Genomic DNA, 15,180 nt, shown 5'->3' on the forward strand with positions numbered 1-15,180 from the left:
GGGGAGAACTTGAGACCATAAGGTAGCAGCTGGCAACTGCTAGAAGATATTATTTTGAAAACATGTGGTGTCCTTGAGTTTGCTACAGTTCAGAAAATTCAAGTTCTCTGTGATGCAGGAACATGTCTGAAACCACATCCACAATGGCCACCCGGCTCCATTTTGGTTGCTTGAATACTAGTTACTTCATTTTGCTTTTTAAATGATCTTAAATATGTCATCAGGAGCTTTATAAGTCTCTCTTAAAATGAGCATTTGGGATGGATATTGATTCTAAAATAGGTAGATTAAGGAGCAGTTTTCTGGGTTTAGAATTCCTGGCTTGGCAAGGGTAGAGGTCATCAATGCCCTGCAGATTTTTTTAGGATAAATATCATTCTAGGTGATTGCTAAATGGGTAGGTTAAGGAGCAGTTTTCTGGGTTTAGAATTCCTGGCTTCGCAAGGGTAGAGGTCATCAATGCCCTGCAGATTTTTTTAGGATAAATATCATTCTAGGTGATTGCTTAAAGTCTTGTGTATTTAAATACCATTCGGTGACTCTCAAATTATATCTCCTGATCTCAATTCTCTACTGACCTCCAAACTTGAAATCTATTGGCTCAGTATCTCTATTTGCATGTGAAATATGCGTCTCAATCTTTCCGTCTCAGAACAATGGCCCCTCCCACCAAACCCATCATTACCTCAGTGTTCTCCATTTTAACAAGGACAAACCACTATCGAACTGCTTTGGTTAAAAAAAAAAAATCCTTGTCTTTTTTTGTCTCTTTTTTCCCCATCAGCAGATCCTGTTGGCCTTACTTCAGAATATATCCTGAATCCTACCCGTTCTCAACATTTCCACTGCTACCACCTTATTCCAGGCCACCCTAATTTATTCCCTGGGCTGCTGGAATAGCCTCCTAGGGGATCTTACAGCTTGCACTTTTGAAGGTCAACAGTCTACCACCACAAGCAGCCGCTTTACAAATTACGCCACTCCCCAGCTCAAAACCATCAAATGACTCCCATCTCCTTACCCTGTTTAATCAGTGCCCCAACCACGTAACTAATCTCATTTCCCACAATCATCACACCTAGACTCACTGTGGTCTAAGTACCCTGGCTCCTTGCTTCCTCCCAGAACACCAAACACGTGAACCTTGAGGACTTTGGTAGCTTTTGCTCTTCTCCCTGTCTGGACCGTTCTTCCTGATTCCTCCAAGGCTGGCTGCACTTTCATTCAGCTCTCTACTCAAATGTCAAGACTACGTACCTAAAAGAGCATACTCCTTATTTCCTCTCCCTGTCACTCATGTCAAGCCCCTATAGAGCAGGGAATGCCTGGCACACACTAGGCACCTCAAAACAAGCTTGGTTAAATGAATTTGGACTGAACTTATTGTGCTTCACTGCCACCCTTGCTTTGTGAGGTCACCTCACCGAGGTAGGCATACAACAGACGGAAGCAGAAACCAGGTGAGGCCTGCCTCGCCGTTTTTGAGCCCGTTAGTAAGGGCTCGTACAGGAACCCCTTGCAGCTCCCCCAGCCAGAGCTGGGCCCTAAGAATGCTCTTTCGTTTCCTTGTCCGGTGGGGAAGGGGAAGGGGTAAACGCGAGAAAATGAGGCGTGGAGGGGCTGAGGAGGGAGCCTCAGCTCCGCAGCATTCGGTTGAGAGCTGACTGTTATCTATGGCGGTGCTTCCTTTTACGGGATGGCCTGGGGGCTGAGGCTGCGATTCGGTACAGAAAGCTCAAGCGCAGAGAAGCAGGCAGGGCGGTCAGCCATTTTCCGAAACTAACTCCCGGGTAACCCCGCCTAGTGTGTACTCATGGAACGGGGGCGGGACTTATTGTGACGGCCTCGCTCCGGAAACCCCACCCTCGCTGACGTCCCACCTTCGAGGATTCACAAAACGCAGAGCAAGACTTAACAGTCGGCAGCGAAAGCGCGCACTCGAGCGCCAATGAGAGCGGAAGGAGGGGAAACGCGCCTGAGGAACACTCTGTATGCCCAACAATGATTGGCTGGAGCCTTCCTCTCTTCTTTTTGGTAGTGGCTGGACTGCCTTTCCCCCCAACCAGGTGGGTTTTTTTTGTCTAGGTACTTCTGACTGGCTCCTCCTGGGCTGCGGGGGGCAGGGTTGGGGATTGTTCATCACGGATTGGTGGATTTGAGCACCTGGCGGTAACTTCCCGAGCAAGAAGCCCGTCCCATCTCTCTGTCCCGTCTCCCGACCCGTACGCTCCCCTCAACTGTCGCGCACGAGTGGTTAAAAAAAAAAAAAAAAAAAAAGGATGTGAGGCTCGAGCCCGCCAGCCAGGCCTCTAGCTTCTAGCGCGCGCCCTCCGCGAGGACCCGCGCGAGCTGCCCGTGACGTTGCCTGCGCTGTTTGAAACTGCAGAACCCGTTACCAGCTTGGGGCAACTACCGTTCCGGCTGGTTCCGGAGCTCGTGCGTGCCAGGAGGGCTAGTGGCGGTCGCGGGGTGGCTCTAGCCTTTCGCGTCTCTGCAGCCTGGAGACTAGAACCGGCACTTTCGTAGGACGCCACCTCCAATCGCAGCGCTGGCGCGGGCGGAGGCTAAAACACAAGGGTCCTGAGACTGAGGAAAACGCGCCAAGTTCCCGTCGGCGGTGTAGTGGGGAAGACCCCAGCGGTTCGGGCGCCGGGCGAGCGGAGCCGCTTCTGGCGCTCCTTGCCGTCCCGGGGCGGGGACGGGGGCGGGCGTGGCCGGGCGCCGCTTCGGGGATGTAGTCGGTGCCGGCGCCAGGCAGGACCGAGCCGCAGCCCGGGTTCCCGCTCTTGAGAGCGAATGGTCACTCCCCTGCGGGGAGGGCGATCCGGCCAGCTTTTCCGTGGGTCGCGGGCCCCCGCAGGCTCGGGGCAGGGGCTCACCTGTCGCACCCGCCCTCAGCCCGGTTAGACTCGTCGGCGTCACCGCCGCGGACCTCGCTCTGGGCCATGACCAGGTAAGGAGGGCCCGTGGAGGAGGGGCCGGTGCCTGGACGCCGCGGCAAGTTCGGCAGGAGTCCGAGGGGGCCGCGGGGAGGACCCCGGCTCCCTCGGTGCTGCGCCCCCGCCCAGCTGCCAGCCAAGCCGTCCGCGCAGCGGGCGGCGCCCCCTCCCGCCGCCGCTGGGGACTCAAGGCAGGTGCGGGCTGGGAGTAAATAGGCCAACTCCACGAGCTGTGGTTCTGCTTAAAGACGCCGCCCGCCGGGCCGGTGCCGCGTTTGACGGGCACGGACATCATCACCGTCCCGTCATCTTCTCACTTTCTTTTCCGTTCCTAGAGTTTGCGGGATAGGGAGGAGAAATGTTTGCCCTCACGTTGTTCTGTGTCGGTGATTGCTAAATTTTACCGAGCAGTTTAACTTACTTTTTCTACAGATATTTAGAACGGAACGTGTCTTAAACCTTTGTCGAGGATGTTATTCTTGTTTTACATTTTTCGTGAAAAGTTGGGATTGAGTCGTCCCATCTTACAGAGGAAAAAACTTGAAACTAATGAGACTTAGTGTTCACACTGTCATTTGTCAAGAACATTTAATGTTCTGTTGTTTTTTCTGCGAAACTTCATTTAGAGTTAGGGGAGAAACATTTTTGATGTAACAACCCCCAGTGATACGGACAGCCAGGAGCAAGAAGTGGTATAGCAGAAGATACGGCACTTGGTAAAATGTTATATTCTAGGTAATGTTAATGTTTAATCATTGCTTTGAGGAGCCTGGAGGGGTGGTTTATTGATTAGGATTGATAATGTTATTTCAGGTGCTTGGTCATTGTTTTTTTTAATATTTATTTAAGTCCGGTTACTCTGTCTGTTAGAGAATCCAGTTTCCATCATTTATTAGAATTGGCTCCCAAGAAAAAACGTTTTACAAAAATCGCTAGTGCTTAGAGATCCCTGACACTTCAGTGCAGGCTAGTTTATCATTCATGATAGCATTTCATCAGTAGCATTAGTGGCCAGGAGAGTAAATTGAGTTGGAGGGGGGATGGGGAAATTGGTCGGCTTTCCAGTTATTCCTGAGTTGTCTCAAAAAGGTGGTTTCACTGCCGAGTTCAGTGATGTGAATTCCCAGTTCAGAGGCAGCCGAGTTTTCGCTTATGCTTAAGGATGAAATTTAGTTCGTCCTGTTAGTCTCTACCTATATTATATTTTAAAGTCATTGCTGAGTTTTTGGACTCTTAGGTGATTTTCTGGTAATACTCGGGTCAGATAGTAGTATCTTCCTAATGAAAAATAGGACTAAAATGTAAAATAACTACCACAAATAGAGCCATTTTTTTTTAGTCCAAAAGTTTTATTTTAAAACAGGGAAGAAAGTTTGCACAAGGCAAACTTCTTTCCTACTTAAAACAGTATCTTAAAAAATTCTATAGTTAAAAGAAGTTTGGAAAGTCAGTATATTTTGGTTTCTAGTGCATAAGAATTTGATATACACAAAGTGCAGCAATTTTTTACACCATTATCCCAACTTTGCATATGGTTTATTGCTTTTCACACAAGTTTTTAGGTGTAAACTTAACACTAGATCTAGGCCTTTCCTTGTATGCAGATTATACTTTAAATAGACTTTATTTTGTATAACTAGAAAAGACCTTGGAAGGAGAACTCAGTCACTTCTAGCACTCCTTTGATTTCCCATTCATCCCTCTGTTTCCCACCTTGTACTTCAGAATTAGAGATGATAGTTGCTCAGTGTTTCCTGAATGAACTAATAGATAATAAAGTTTTTACCCCTTGATGATACTACTTTACCATTACTACTACTACTACCAGTCCAATGGGGTCTACTACTAAAGTGGGGTATTTTGTGATGTGACCCTTAATCTAATAGCAAGCTAGTAAAAGTTCAGTATCTTTTTTTTGTTGTTTGAGAAAGTTAAGGACAAATGGCAGCTCCTTCATATAAGCAATAAAACACTGACTGCCTGTTATTGGCAGGCATTAGATTTTCAAATACAAAGTTCTAATTAATACCATTCCTTGGTAAATTTGTTTTCAGAAATGATGATTCTGTTGCCTACAGCCAATAACTGAAAACTAATAACCTTTTCTCTGATTAACAGATATGATTGGTGATTACAGGGTCCCTGTATAAATTAATTCTCGTCAACTCCTTGGGATTTGAAGAGAAAATGCCCAGTGACATACCTAGTGAAAGTAATGGGCTTTCAAGAGGTAGTCCATCAAAAAAACCCAGACTTTCCTTGAAGTTTTTTCAGAAAAAGGAAACCAAGAGAGCCTTGGATTTCACAGATTCTCAAGAAAATGAAGAAAAAACTTCTGAATATAGAGGATCTGAAATGTATGTTATTTTCAGTATATTTCTGTACTTTTTAAAATTCCGCATCAGTGAAAAAGCAGTGAACTTAGATTGATATCTGCAGTCATTCTGACCTGATAGTCCATAGAGGGAGATAAAAAAGCACACATTAGTGAGACAAGTCTAGCAGTGTGTAATAGTAGAAACAGGATAAAACTGGTGGTTCCCCACAGGGATCACATCACAGTTCACATTATAACTCTTTTAAATTGTGCTCAGCCGATTAGGCTAACTTCGAGAAATACTAATTGACTAAAATTATTTTTCAATTTAAATTTGATTTTAGTGCAACACACTTTATGTAAGGGTAAAGAAATTCATGGGGGACAGTAACCTGGCATAAACTTTGTCTTTGTAGTCATACCTAGTATATGAATTCTCAAACCTGTTGGTGTACAATTGCAAATTATATTTAAAATAAACTTAAAAATAAGAAATGCTTTTGATACAAATAAATCCTTCAGTGACTGAAAAGAAATCAGAACAAAATGGAATGCTTTACTGCACCAATAGTTGCTCTAGTTGGAGTCTACACTTGCTCCGTATTCAGCACATAGGCACTCTGCTACATGACTAATGTAGATTTGCTCCCCTGTATAATTTCCTAATATTTACCAATAATCAGTTTAGGAGATTGTGTGTGAACCTTTTGCTTACCAGCATTCGTGCCTATAAATACTTTGAGGTATTAGAGTTATAGCTAGCAGCTGTAAAATAAATAAAAATGCTGTGAGGACTGTTTGTTAAACTGAGGTAAAAGAGTTATAAACTTGAACAATTCATTTTTAAGTGAGGAACAGCTGTGTAAGTATCTTCATAATCTTCTGTAAACAGAATCTGACTTAGATAGTGCAGCCTCTCCCAAATATTGTCATATTCAGGTTATTTCCAGGTTTCTATTCAGAGTTAAACTACTTGATTAAAATGTCCTGTTGGCTTAACAAATCATAGTACCAATTCTGCAATTTTCTGCTCTGTAGAATGGGATTAACAGTCGTTTAATGGAATTGTTTTGAAGCTTGTTGAGTGTAATTTTTTTTTTCTTTTTTTTTTTTTTTCTTTTTGCGGTATGCGGGCCTCTCACTGTTGTGGCCTCTCCCGTTGCGGAGCACAGGCTCCGGACGCGCAGGCTCAGCGGCCATGGCTCACGGGCCCAGCCGCTCCGCGGCATATGGGATCCTCCCAGACCGGGGCACGAACCCGTATCCCCTGCATTGGCAGGCAGACTCTCAACCACTGCGCCACCAGGGAGGCCCCTGAGTGTAATATTTTTAAAGTGCTTGTAAAACTTTTATTCTGGGTGTGTAGCAATTTTTGCACCTGTACAGATTAATTGTCTTAAAATGCCATCTGAATAAAATCCATATACTTTTCGGGTCATACAACTTTTGGGAAAAGACTAAATCTAGGGAAGTAATATTTCCACTTTAATTCTACTTGCTTATCCCTTTCTCTTCTTTGTACTTAATAGTGATCAAGTTGTTCCTGCAGCACAGTCCTCACCTGTCAACTGTGAGAAGAGAGAAAACTTGTTACCGTTTGTGGGACTGAATAATCTCGGCAATACTTGTTATCTTAATAGTATACTTCAGGTAAGTTGACAATTTTGCTATATAATAAAACTTTAGTAGGCAAAGAATGATGTTAACACTTAATATTTTCTGAGGATTCAGGTTATTGGAGGATTTCAGTTGTCCATAATACTGTCTTTGTCTTTGTAAGTAAACCAGAATGGGGTAAAATAATCATGATTCTAAATTGCACGTTACAAATTTCCGTTGAGGTAAGAGAAAATGATATATTAAATAAAATTGGGATAGCAAAATTGAGTAGATGTTGATTAAATTGAAGATACCAAACTTTTAGTTTTTCTGTCCGATTCCTGATTCTATGGTGATATGTGTTGTAATGCTTGTAACTATATCTGTTTCGTGTTGTACTCTTGTATCTGGTCAGGCTCAGTGCTTTGTTGCACTGAGGGAAGATAGCAGGCTACTATGATGAAATAGAGAACAATTTTTGACACACATCTTAATCTCAGAATTTTAAGTAATGCACATATGAACACACTCTACAAAAAGCATGATAGTGTTTTAATGATTTTGGGTATATCGTTTGTTCAGTAAATACTCAAGACAATCTCACTTTATAGGTATTATATTTTTGTCCTGGTTTTAAATCTGGAGTGAAGCACTTATTTAATATTATTTCAAGGAAGAAAGAAGCCCTAAAAGATGAAGCCAGTCAAAAAGATAAGGTAAAAAATAAAATTAATGGAAATTCACTTGCTTAGAAATGAAAAAGTAATAAATACAGAGAGGATTTGGGAGGAGAAATGACAAAGATTATTTTTCTTAACAAATTACATCTGAGAATTAAATTTCTCATTGGCAATTATTTTTCATTCTTGTGCGGTAAGGTGCTGACTTGATTATTTCATTCTTGTGGGGTAAGTAGCTAACTTGATTACCCCCTTTTATAGTGTTTTCTCCAGTCCTCTAATTTACTGTTTACCAGTAAACATTGTCACACACACCACTGTCACAACATATCTTTTTTTTTTTTTTGCGGTATGTGGGCCTCTCACTGTTGTGGCCTCTCCTGTTGTGGAGCACAGGCTCCGGACGCGCAGGCTCAACGGCCATGGCTCACAGGCCCAGCTGCTCCGCGGCATGTGGGATCTTCCCAGCAGGGCACGAACCCATGTCCCCTGCATTGGCAGGCGGATTCTCAACCCATATCGTACCCTTTTACCCTGTTATTTATCTGCTGTTTTTAAGTTGACTCACTTTTACTACTTAAATAAATTTAAAGAAACCTTTGACTTACATAATTAGAAAACCATTATAACCCACATAATAGAAAGTAACCAAAAATATGCTTAAAATTTTTTAACTTTATTTTGTATACCTCCAGAAAATTAGTGTTACGAAATTAGATTTAGAAAAGCTAGTGTTGTCTAGTGAGAAAAAGAAGGGGGAAGGTACTTAATTTGTTCAAAAATTAAAATGTTTGTGTGTTTCTTGACAGGGAAATTGCAAAGAAGATTCTTCAGTAAGTTATGAACTAATATGCAGCTTACATTCCTTGATCATTTCAGTCGAACAGCTTCAGGCTAGTTTTCTCTTACATCCAGAGAAATATACTGATGAACTTGCTACTCAGCCAAGGCGACTACTTAACACACTCAGGTATAGTCTATTATATAATTTTAGGATTCCAGTTTAGCTCATTCTCTCTTTGGAGGAGAGTGACATGTGAACAAATGGGGGGAATAAAGGGCAAGGAAAACAGACACTACAAATCTACAGTCCTTAATATCCCAGAGGCTCCAAAGACTGGAAATTTTTTCTTACAATTAGTACTAAATTCATTAAATCTGAATTTGTGTGAGGCTGTTTATAGTCTTTATTCATATTTTATAGTCTTTATTCATATTTATCTGTAATGTGAATATTCATACTCTTTTCTGTAGAAGTAGTAATGTGTGTAATTATGGGATACTGCCCCTGTTATGTTGGTGATACATATTTTAACTATGTGCCAGATTCTTTTTTAATCTGAAAATTTCTGTATTACCAAACACATTTGGTCTAAGGATTTCAGGTAGGAATTATAGGTCTATATTCAAAATACGTTATATAAAAGAACTGTAAATTCCAAGTTTTCTATTTTTGTTGTATGTACTTAGAAGAGAAATATTAGTTAACTGGATTAGATTTCTTTGTAGTATTATCTTTAAAAATGAAACTTTATCCTATATACAGAATAGCCGTATCCAAAATACTACAGGGTTTAAGTCTTTAAAAAATTATTTAATAGTTTAGGTTAAGAATAGACCTAGATGTAATACATCGCCATACATTTGTTAAGAGGCAGTGTAGCGTGGTGTCCAGGAGCAGGTTTGAATCCTGACTTTTGCATCTCTGTGACCTTGAGCAAGTTATCTGTAAATAGTGGTGATATGGTACTTACCTCACAGGGTTATTGTGAAAATTATACAGATAATATAAAAAGCATTTTGAGGGAATTCCCTGGTAGTCCAGTGGTTAAGACTCTGTGCTTTCACTGCTGAGGGCTGGGCCTCAACCCCTGGTCCGAGAAGTAAGATCCCACATGCCATGTGGCAAGGCCAAAAAAAAAAAATTATATATATATGGCATTTTGAATAAAGTATGGTACACAGTAAATACTGTATACACATTAGCTATTAACAATATTTAGAAGATCAAAGTATTTGTGATAATAAAAATCAGGTTAAGTTTGTTTTTAGTTACACATTTAGGAGTTTCAAATTAGTAGCTGAATTAAATGTTTTTGGATTTTTAAATAATTTATGATGTCCCCATAAATGAATTCATTTCTGTATGGAAAGGTGGTTTTTGGTATTATATCTTCAAAACTGGAATAGATGAAATGGAAATTTTTATTTATAGGGAACTCAACCCTATGTATGAAGGATATCTACAGCATGATGCACAGGAAGTATTACAGTGTATTTTGGGACACATTCAAGAAACATGCCAACTCCTAAAAAAAGAAGTAAAAAATGTGGCAGAGTTATCTACTAAGGTAGAAGAAAAACATCAGAAAGAGGAAATGAGTGGTAATAACAGCATGGAGATGGACAGTATGAGGCATTCTGAAGACTATAAAGAAAAACTGCCAAAAGTACATGGGAAAAGAAAAAGTGACACTGAATTTGGTAACATGAAGAAAAAAGTTAAAGTCTCTAAGGAACACCAGTCTTTGAAAGAAAACCAGAGACAAACCAGATCAAAAAGAAAAGCTACAGTTGATTCATCAGATATTCTTGCTAAAATAATCCCCAAGTACATTTCTGAAAATGAGAGTGCAAGACCCTCACAAAAGAAATCAAGAGTTAAAATAAACTGGTTAAAGTCTCCAGCTAAGCAACCCAGCATTATTTCTAAATTCTGTAGTCTGGGTAAAATAACAACAAACCAAGAATCCAAAGGACAGTCTAAAGAAAATGAATATGGTCTTGAAGAGGACATGGGGAAGTATGAGAATGATAATACAGCTAATCGTTGTGGACTTGAATCTCCAGGGAATAATGTTATGCCTGTTAATGAAGTTAAGCCCATAAACAAAGGTCAGTATAATTTATTCTTGGACATTGATAGGTAGGATTAACAGCTGCCGGAATTTTCTCTTCTTAGATCCATATACAGTATGATATCTGGCTAAAGTTTTAAGAGAATTTAACACAATGTGAACTGGCGTTTCAAGCACTACACTTAACATGTACTTTGTGTGTGTGTATAAATCTCACTAATTTTAAGGTAATAGTAATTTATGTTTATAAACTAGGAGAGTTCATCTTAATGGCAAGAGAATATTTTACCCCTTTATATATGCAGTATTTGACATAAACTCATGAAAGAAATTGCATTTGCTAAGTAGTTATACCATACTGGATTTCTGCTTAGGTTCACACAGATCTCAGGGAAAATTTGTAGAACTTACATGACTAAATTTCATCCTTTGGGGTATCTTTAGGAAGGGAGTTAAGAAGACACACATGTGTTGAAACTGTCTTTTTTTAGAGATAACAGTAATTAATTTCAAAATTATCTTTACAGGGAGTTTATATTTCATGAATAAGTCACCTCTTAATGCTAATAAGCAAGTTTGAGATATGAAAATCAGCCTTTTAGCCATGATATACTTTAAATGGAATAATGGTTATTTGGGCTGTACTGAAGAATTCATCTGTATAGATTTGTGTTTTCCTTTTTGTTTTAGGTGCAGAGCAAATCGGTTTTGAGCTAGTGGAGAAATTATTTCAAGGTCAGCTGGTATTAAGGACTCGTTGCTTAGAATGTGAAAGTTTAACAGAAAGAAGAGAAGATTTTCAAGACATCAGTGTACCAGTGCAAGAAGATGAGCTTTCCAAAGTAGAGGAGAGTTCTGAAAGTAAGCAAAATTGGAGGCTTGCATGGACTATGGAATAATTAGAGTTTTCCTCAACAAAACACTGTCTAATAAGTGGCTTATATAATTATTGAGAAAAAACTCTTTTAGTGTCTTCGGTATAATAAAATCTTTCTGCCTATATAGCTACACTTGTCAATAGTTATTAGCATTTGGAAAATTCTGGCATCTTTTTTTTTTTTTTTTTTTTTTTTCTTGCGGTATGCGGGCCTCTCACTGTTGTGGCCTCTCCCTTTGCGGAGCACAGGCTCCGGACACGCAGGCTCAGCGGCCGTGGCTCACGGGCCCAGCCGCTCCACAGCATGTGGGATCCTCCCGGACCGGGGCACGAACCCTTGTCCCCTGCATTGGCAGGCGGACTCTCAACCACTGTGCCACTAGGGAAGCCCTGGCATCTTTATTTTGATGTGTAGAGTATGTTATAATGGGAAAATGAAATGCTTTACTAAGTTAATTTTTGGGTACCTGAATCTCAGAGCTACTGAGGATATTTTTGTTAACACCATATTTGAGCCAGTGTTTTTTTTTTGTATAAACCACAAAAAGTAGTAATGCCATGGGAAGTGATCATGAGACTGGTTTACTTGTTCAGATAATGTAAATTGACTATTAAATATAAAGTCTTTCTCCCATGGAGTCAGAGGGTAGGGCTTACATTGATTTTGCTGTCCCTGACCTCAGTATTTTTTGGCTGACCAGATATAAATATTTAGAGGTATGTGCACTGTCGAAGATGAACTTACAAGTTTGTGAAACTAAAAAAAGAAATCTCTTTAGTTATTATTTGGGGAGGATTAGTCAATTAAAATTGTATGCTAATTCTGAACATAAAAATTAGTGGCTTAAGTTTTTAATTTCTGAGAGATTTTTCATTTGTGAGTGACAGGATTCTCTTGCGTAGTTTCTCCAGAGCCAAAAACAGAAATGAAGACCCTGAGATGGGCAATTTCACAGTTTGCTTCAGTGGAGAGGATTGTAGGAGAAGATAAATATTTCTGTGAAAATTGCCATCATTATACTGAAGCTGAACGAAGTCTTTTGTTTGACAAAATGCCTGAAGTTGTAACTATTCATTTGAAGTGCTTTGCTGCTAGTGGCTTGGAGTGAGTATTCTAAAATTTTGTTCAAAATGCTATGATAGTAAGGAAACAGTACAATAGTGTAATAGAAACTACTGAAATGAAGTAATTTACAAATATTGCCTTAGAAAAGTTTATTGTTTTATTACGTTTCCCTGTAAAAACGCACCAGTTTAAATCCTTCTGTATGAATGCGTATGATTTGTTCACACATTTTTCATTTTCATTCTTTATTTGATTATTTTAATTAATTGATTAAAGCAGGGAACAAATTTCGTACATACATCAACATTTTTTTGAGGGGAGCAAAAAAGCAAAATTATTTTAGTTTTAAGTAAGCCAGGAAATAAAACTAGTCTGAACAATTTGAGAGATTCTTCTTTAGTTGAAAATTTAAATATCTGAAAGCAATAATAAATATAAAAATGCCAGTTACATTTTAGATAGTCTGTCTTTTTCTGACATGTATACATGTCATTGTAGATTTTATTCCTTTCTATATTAATGAATTGTTTGAAATTACCATGAGAGCTTACCAGTAGCTCTCCACACATTTTCTCATGCCAGAAGATGACATGGTCCTTTCTTTCAGTGGCTTTTTCCTTTACTACAGTACAATTTTATTTTTTGTCCTCAAATCTTGGTTGTAGAGACAGACTTCACATTAAAATGACTTACTAAGTATAAAGGAAAAGGATTTTGAAGATCAGTGTTTTCTTTTAGTGCCATTTATTTTCTTATTGCACAAAATTAGGAAAATAAAGAAAATTAAGGGGGGAAGTGCCATATATCCTTCTTCACAGAAGCACCTGAATATTAGTACTTATTTCAGTATTCTTTGTGTAAGTATTATACAAAATTGGGGTCTTGTTTTTTACTTTGTGTTTTATTCATATGAGCAGTAAATATTAAGGGTTCATTCAGACTTACTTGGTTTCACACTGGGTGTAAAACTGAATATATATGAAGTGGAATCCCAGAAAACCTTTTTTTTCCCCCCTTCCAAAGGTTTGATGGTTATGGTGGTGGACTTTCCAAGATCAACACTCCTTTACTGACACCTCTTAAACTGTCACTAGAAGAATGGAGTACAAAGCCAACCAACGACAGCTATGGATTATTTGCAGTTGTGATGCATAGTGGCATTACAATTAGTAGCGGGCATTATACTGCTTCTGTTAAAGTCACTGACCTTAACAGTTTAGAACTAGATAAGGAAAATTTTGTGATTGACCAAATGTGTGAAGTAGGTAAGCCAGAACCATTGAATGAGGAGGAAGCAAGGGGTGTGGTCGAAAACTGTGACGATGAAGAAGTGTCGATTGGAGTCAGTGGAAATACCCAGCCAAGTAAAGTTTTGAACAAAAAAAAAGTAGAAGCTATTGGACTTCTCGGAGGACAAAAGACTAAAGCAGATTATGAGTTATACAACAAAGCATCTAATCCTGATAAAGTTGCCAGTACAGCATTTGCTGAAAATAGAAATTCTGAGACTAACAATACTAATGGGACCCATGAATCTGATAGAAACAAGGAATCCAATGACCAAACAGGCATTAACATGAGTGATTTTGAAAACAAAATTTCATATGTAGTGCAAAGCTTAAAGGAGTATGAGGGGAAGTGGTTGCTTTTTGATGATTCTGAAGTGAAAGTTACTGAAGAGAAGGACTTTTTGAATTCTCTTTCCCCTTCTACATCTCCTACATCTACTCCTTACTTGCTATTTTATAAGAAATTATAGAGTGAGTGTATTTTCCTTGTGTGTATATTAAACAGACCTGGACAAACATTGGTAAATTGATTACATCAAAAGTCTTTAGCTTATCTAGCTTATCTTTTGAAGCTATTGGATATTATTGGTCTCTCTAGGTTTTTATATAAATAGTGAAATCTGAGTTATTGAAAACCATGTTAATTTTTAGAATTCATTTTCCTTAGTGGAGACTAGTGATTGATGCATTAGCTTCTGGGAACAAACTTGTATAGGTTCTTAACTGAATTATTCAAAATGGAAGCATTTAAACACTTTGAATTTACACCTATCTTTTGTGTTTGCTTTTTCAAATAAAGTGCTTGTATTTTTATCTCCACATTTTGGAGTAATTATCTACATGATGTTTATAGGTTCTGTGGTTTTTCAGCTAAGAAGCAGAATCTCATTTCAGTACATTTAGTTTTGTAAGTCATGAAGCCAGACCTTTGGTGGGCTGTATTAGAGGCACGTGTATGTATTCAAAATAGTGCACATTTTGTGCCTTCAGTCACTTTGAAAAGTGTCTCAGAAAACCTGAAGAGTCAGTCCTCTTCTATCTTCAAAAGAATTTTATATGTATTTATGAAAATGATCCTGTACCCTAGTAAATCTTTTTCAGTGTGGACTAATTTGTATCTCTTCATAGTCATACTCTGCACGATCTGTATATAATGCATCGAACTTAGAGGTGTGACCTTAAATTTAACTTTTTTAAAAAAACCAGGAGGTCAATAAAATTTAAACTGCTTAACAACTATGTATACAAATGCTTGAGGATTTTTTTACTTGTATATTTTTTACCATAAATATAGCTGGATTCTCTTAAAAAAAACTTGTGTGTATATACACATACTATACACACATATATACATAGAAGAGAATAAACATGCATAATTACCTTTAATAGTACTTTCTGACATTTGGAGGCGAAGAAATTGAATTTCAAATAGGAGAACTTGTGCTTAGTCCATCTAAATTGTCATACCTAGTCATACCTTTAGACATATAACTATGGAATCCAAAACTGGAGAACTTAAGGTGAGGCTTTGGGCACACAAAACACTTGGTCATAT

The 15,180-nt window shown here is 39.1% G+C and overlaps 1 protein-coding gene across 5 annotated transcripts; it reads left to right on the forward strand.

Annotated features, from left to right (window-relative positions):
- The first annotated feature begins 1,896 nt into the window (after positions 1 to 1,896).
- USP1 (ubiquitin specific peptidase 1) lies at positions 1,897 to 14,861 on the forward strand. 5 transcript variants are annotated; one of them, XM_060089889.1, is made up of 10 exons: positions 2,259 to 2,953; positions 3,566 to 3,674; positions 5,058 to 5,296; positions 6,786 to 6,906; positions 7,467 to 7,571; positions 8,345 to 8,505; positions 9,751 to 10,430; positions 11,084 to 11,254; positions 12,174 to 12,375; positions 13,360 to 14,861. In XM_060089889.1, the coding sequence occupies exons 3-10, from the start codon at positions 5,127 to 5,129 to the stop codon at positions 14,093 to 14,095; spliced, it is 2,346 nt and encodes a 781-aa protein (XP_059945872.1). In that variant the 5' UTR covers positions 2,259 to 2,953; positions 3,566 to 3,674; positions 5,058 to 5,126; the 3' UTR covers positions 14,096 to 14,861. The 5 variants fall into 5 exon arrangements, with proteins under 5 accessions (XP_059945874.1, XP_059945873.1, XP_059945872.1 ...); XM_060089891.1 differs by lacking the exons at positions 2,259 to 2,953; positions 3,566 to 3,674 and adding an exon at positions 1,897 to 2,066 and having other exon boundaries at positions 5,205 to 5,296; XM_060089890.1 differs by lacking the exons at positions 2,259 to 2,953; positions 3,566 to 3,674 and adding an exon at positions 1,982 to 2,066.
- Positions 14,862 to 15,180: the final 319 nt, after the last annotated feature.

The sequence above is a fragment of the Mesoplodon densirostris genome, chromosome 2 (assembly GCF_025265405.1).
Source record: "Mesoplodon densirostris isolate mMesDen1 chromosome 2, mMesDen1 primary haplotype, whole genome shotgun sequence".
Classification (NCBI taxonomy): domain Eukaryota; kingdom Metazoa; phylum Chordata; class Mammalia; order Artiodactyla; family Ziphiidae; genus Mesoplodon; species Mesoplodon densirostris.

Excerpts from the sequence above, each read along its gene's own strand:
- USP1 (XM_060089890.1), top strand. The coding sequence starts at position 5,127 with ATGCCCAGTGACATACCTAGTGAAAGTAATGGGCTTTCAAGAGGTAGT. Across the intron at positions 10,431-11,083 it reads AGTTAAGCCCATAAACAAAG|GTGCAGAGCAAATCGGTTTT; the intron begins GTCAGTATAATT and ends TTTTTGTTTTAG. Across the intron at positions 11,255-12,173 it reads AGTAGAGGAGAGTTCTGAAA|TTTCTCCAGAGCCAAAAACA; the intron begins GTAAGCAAAATT and ends TCTCTTGCGTAG.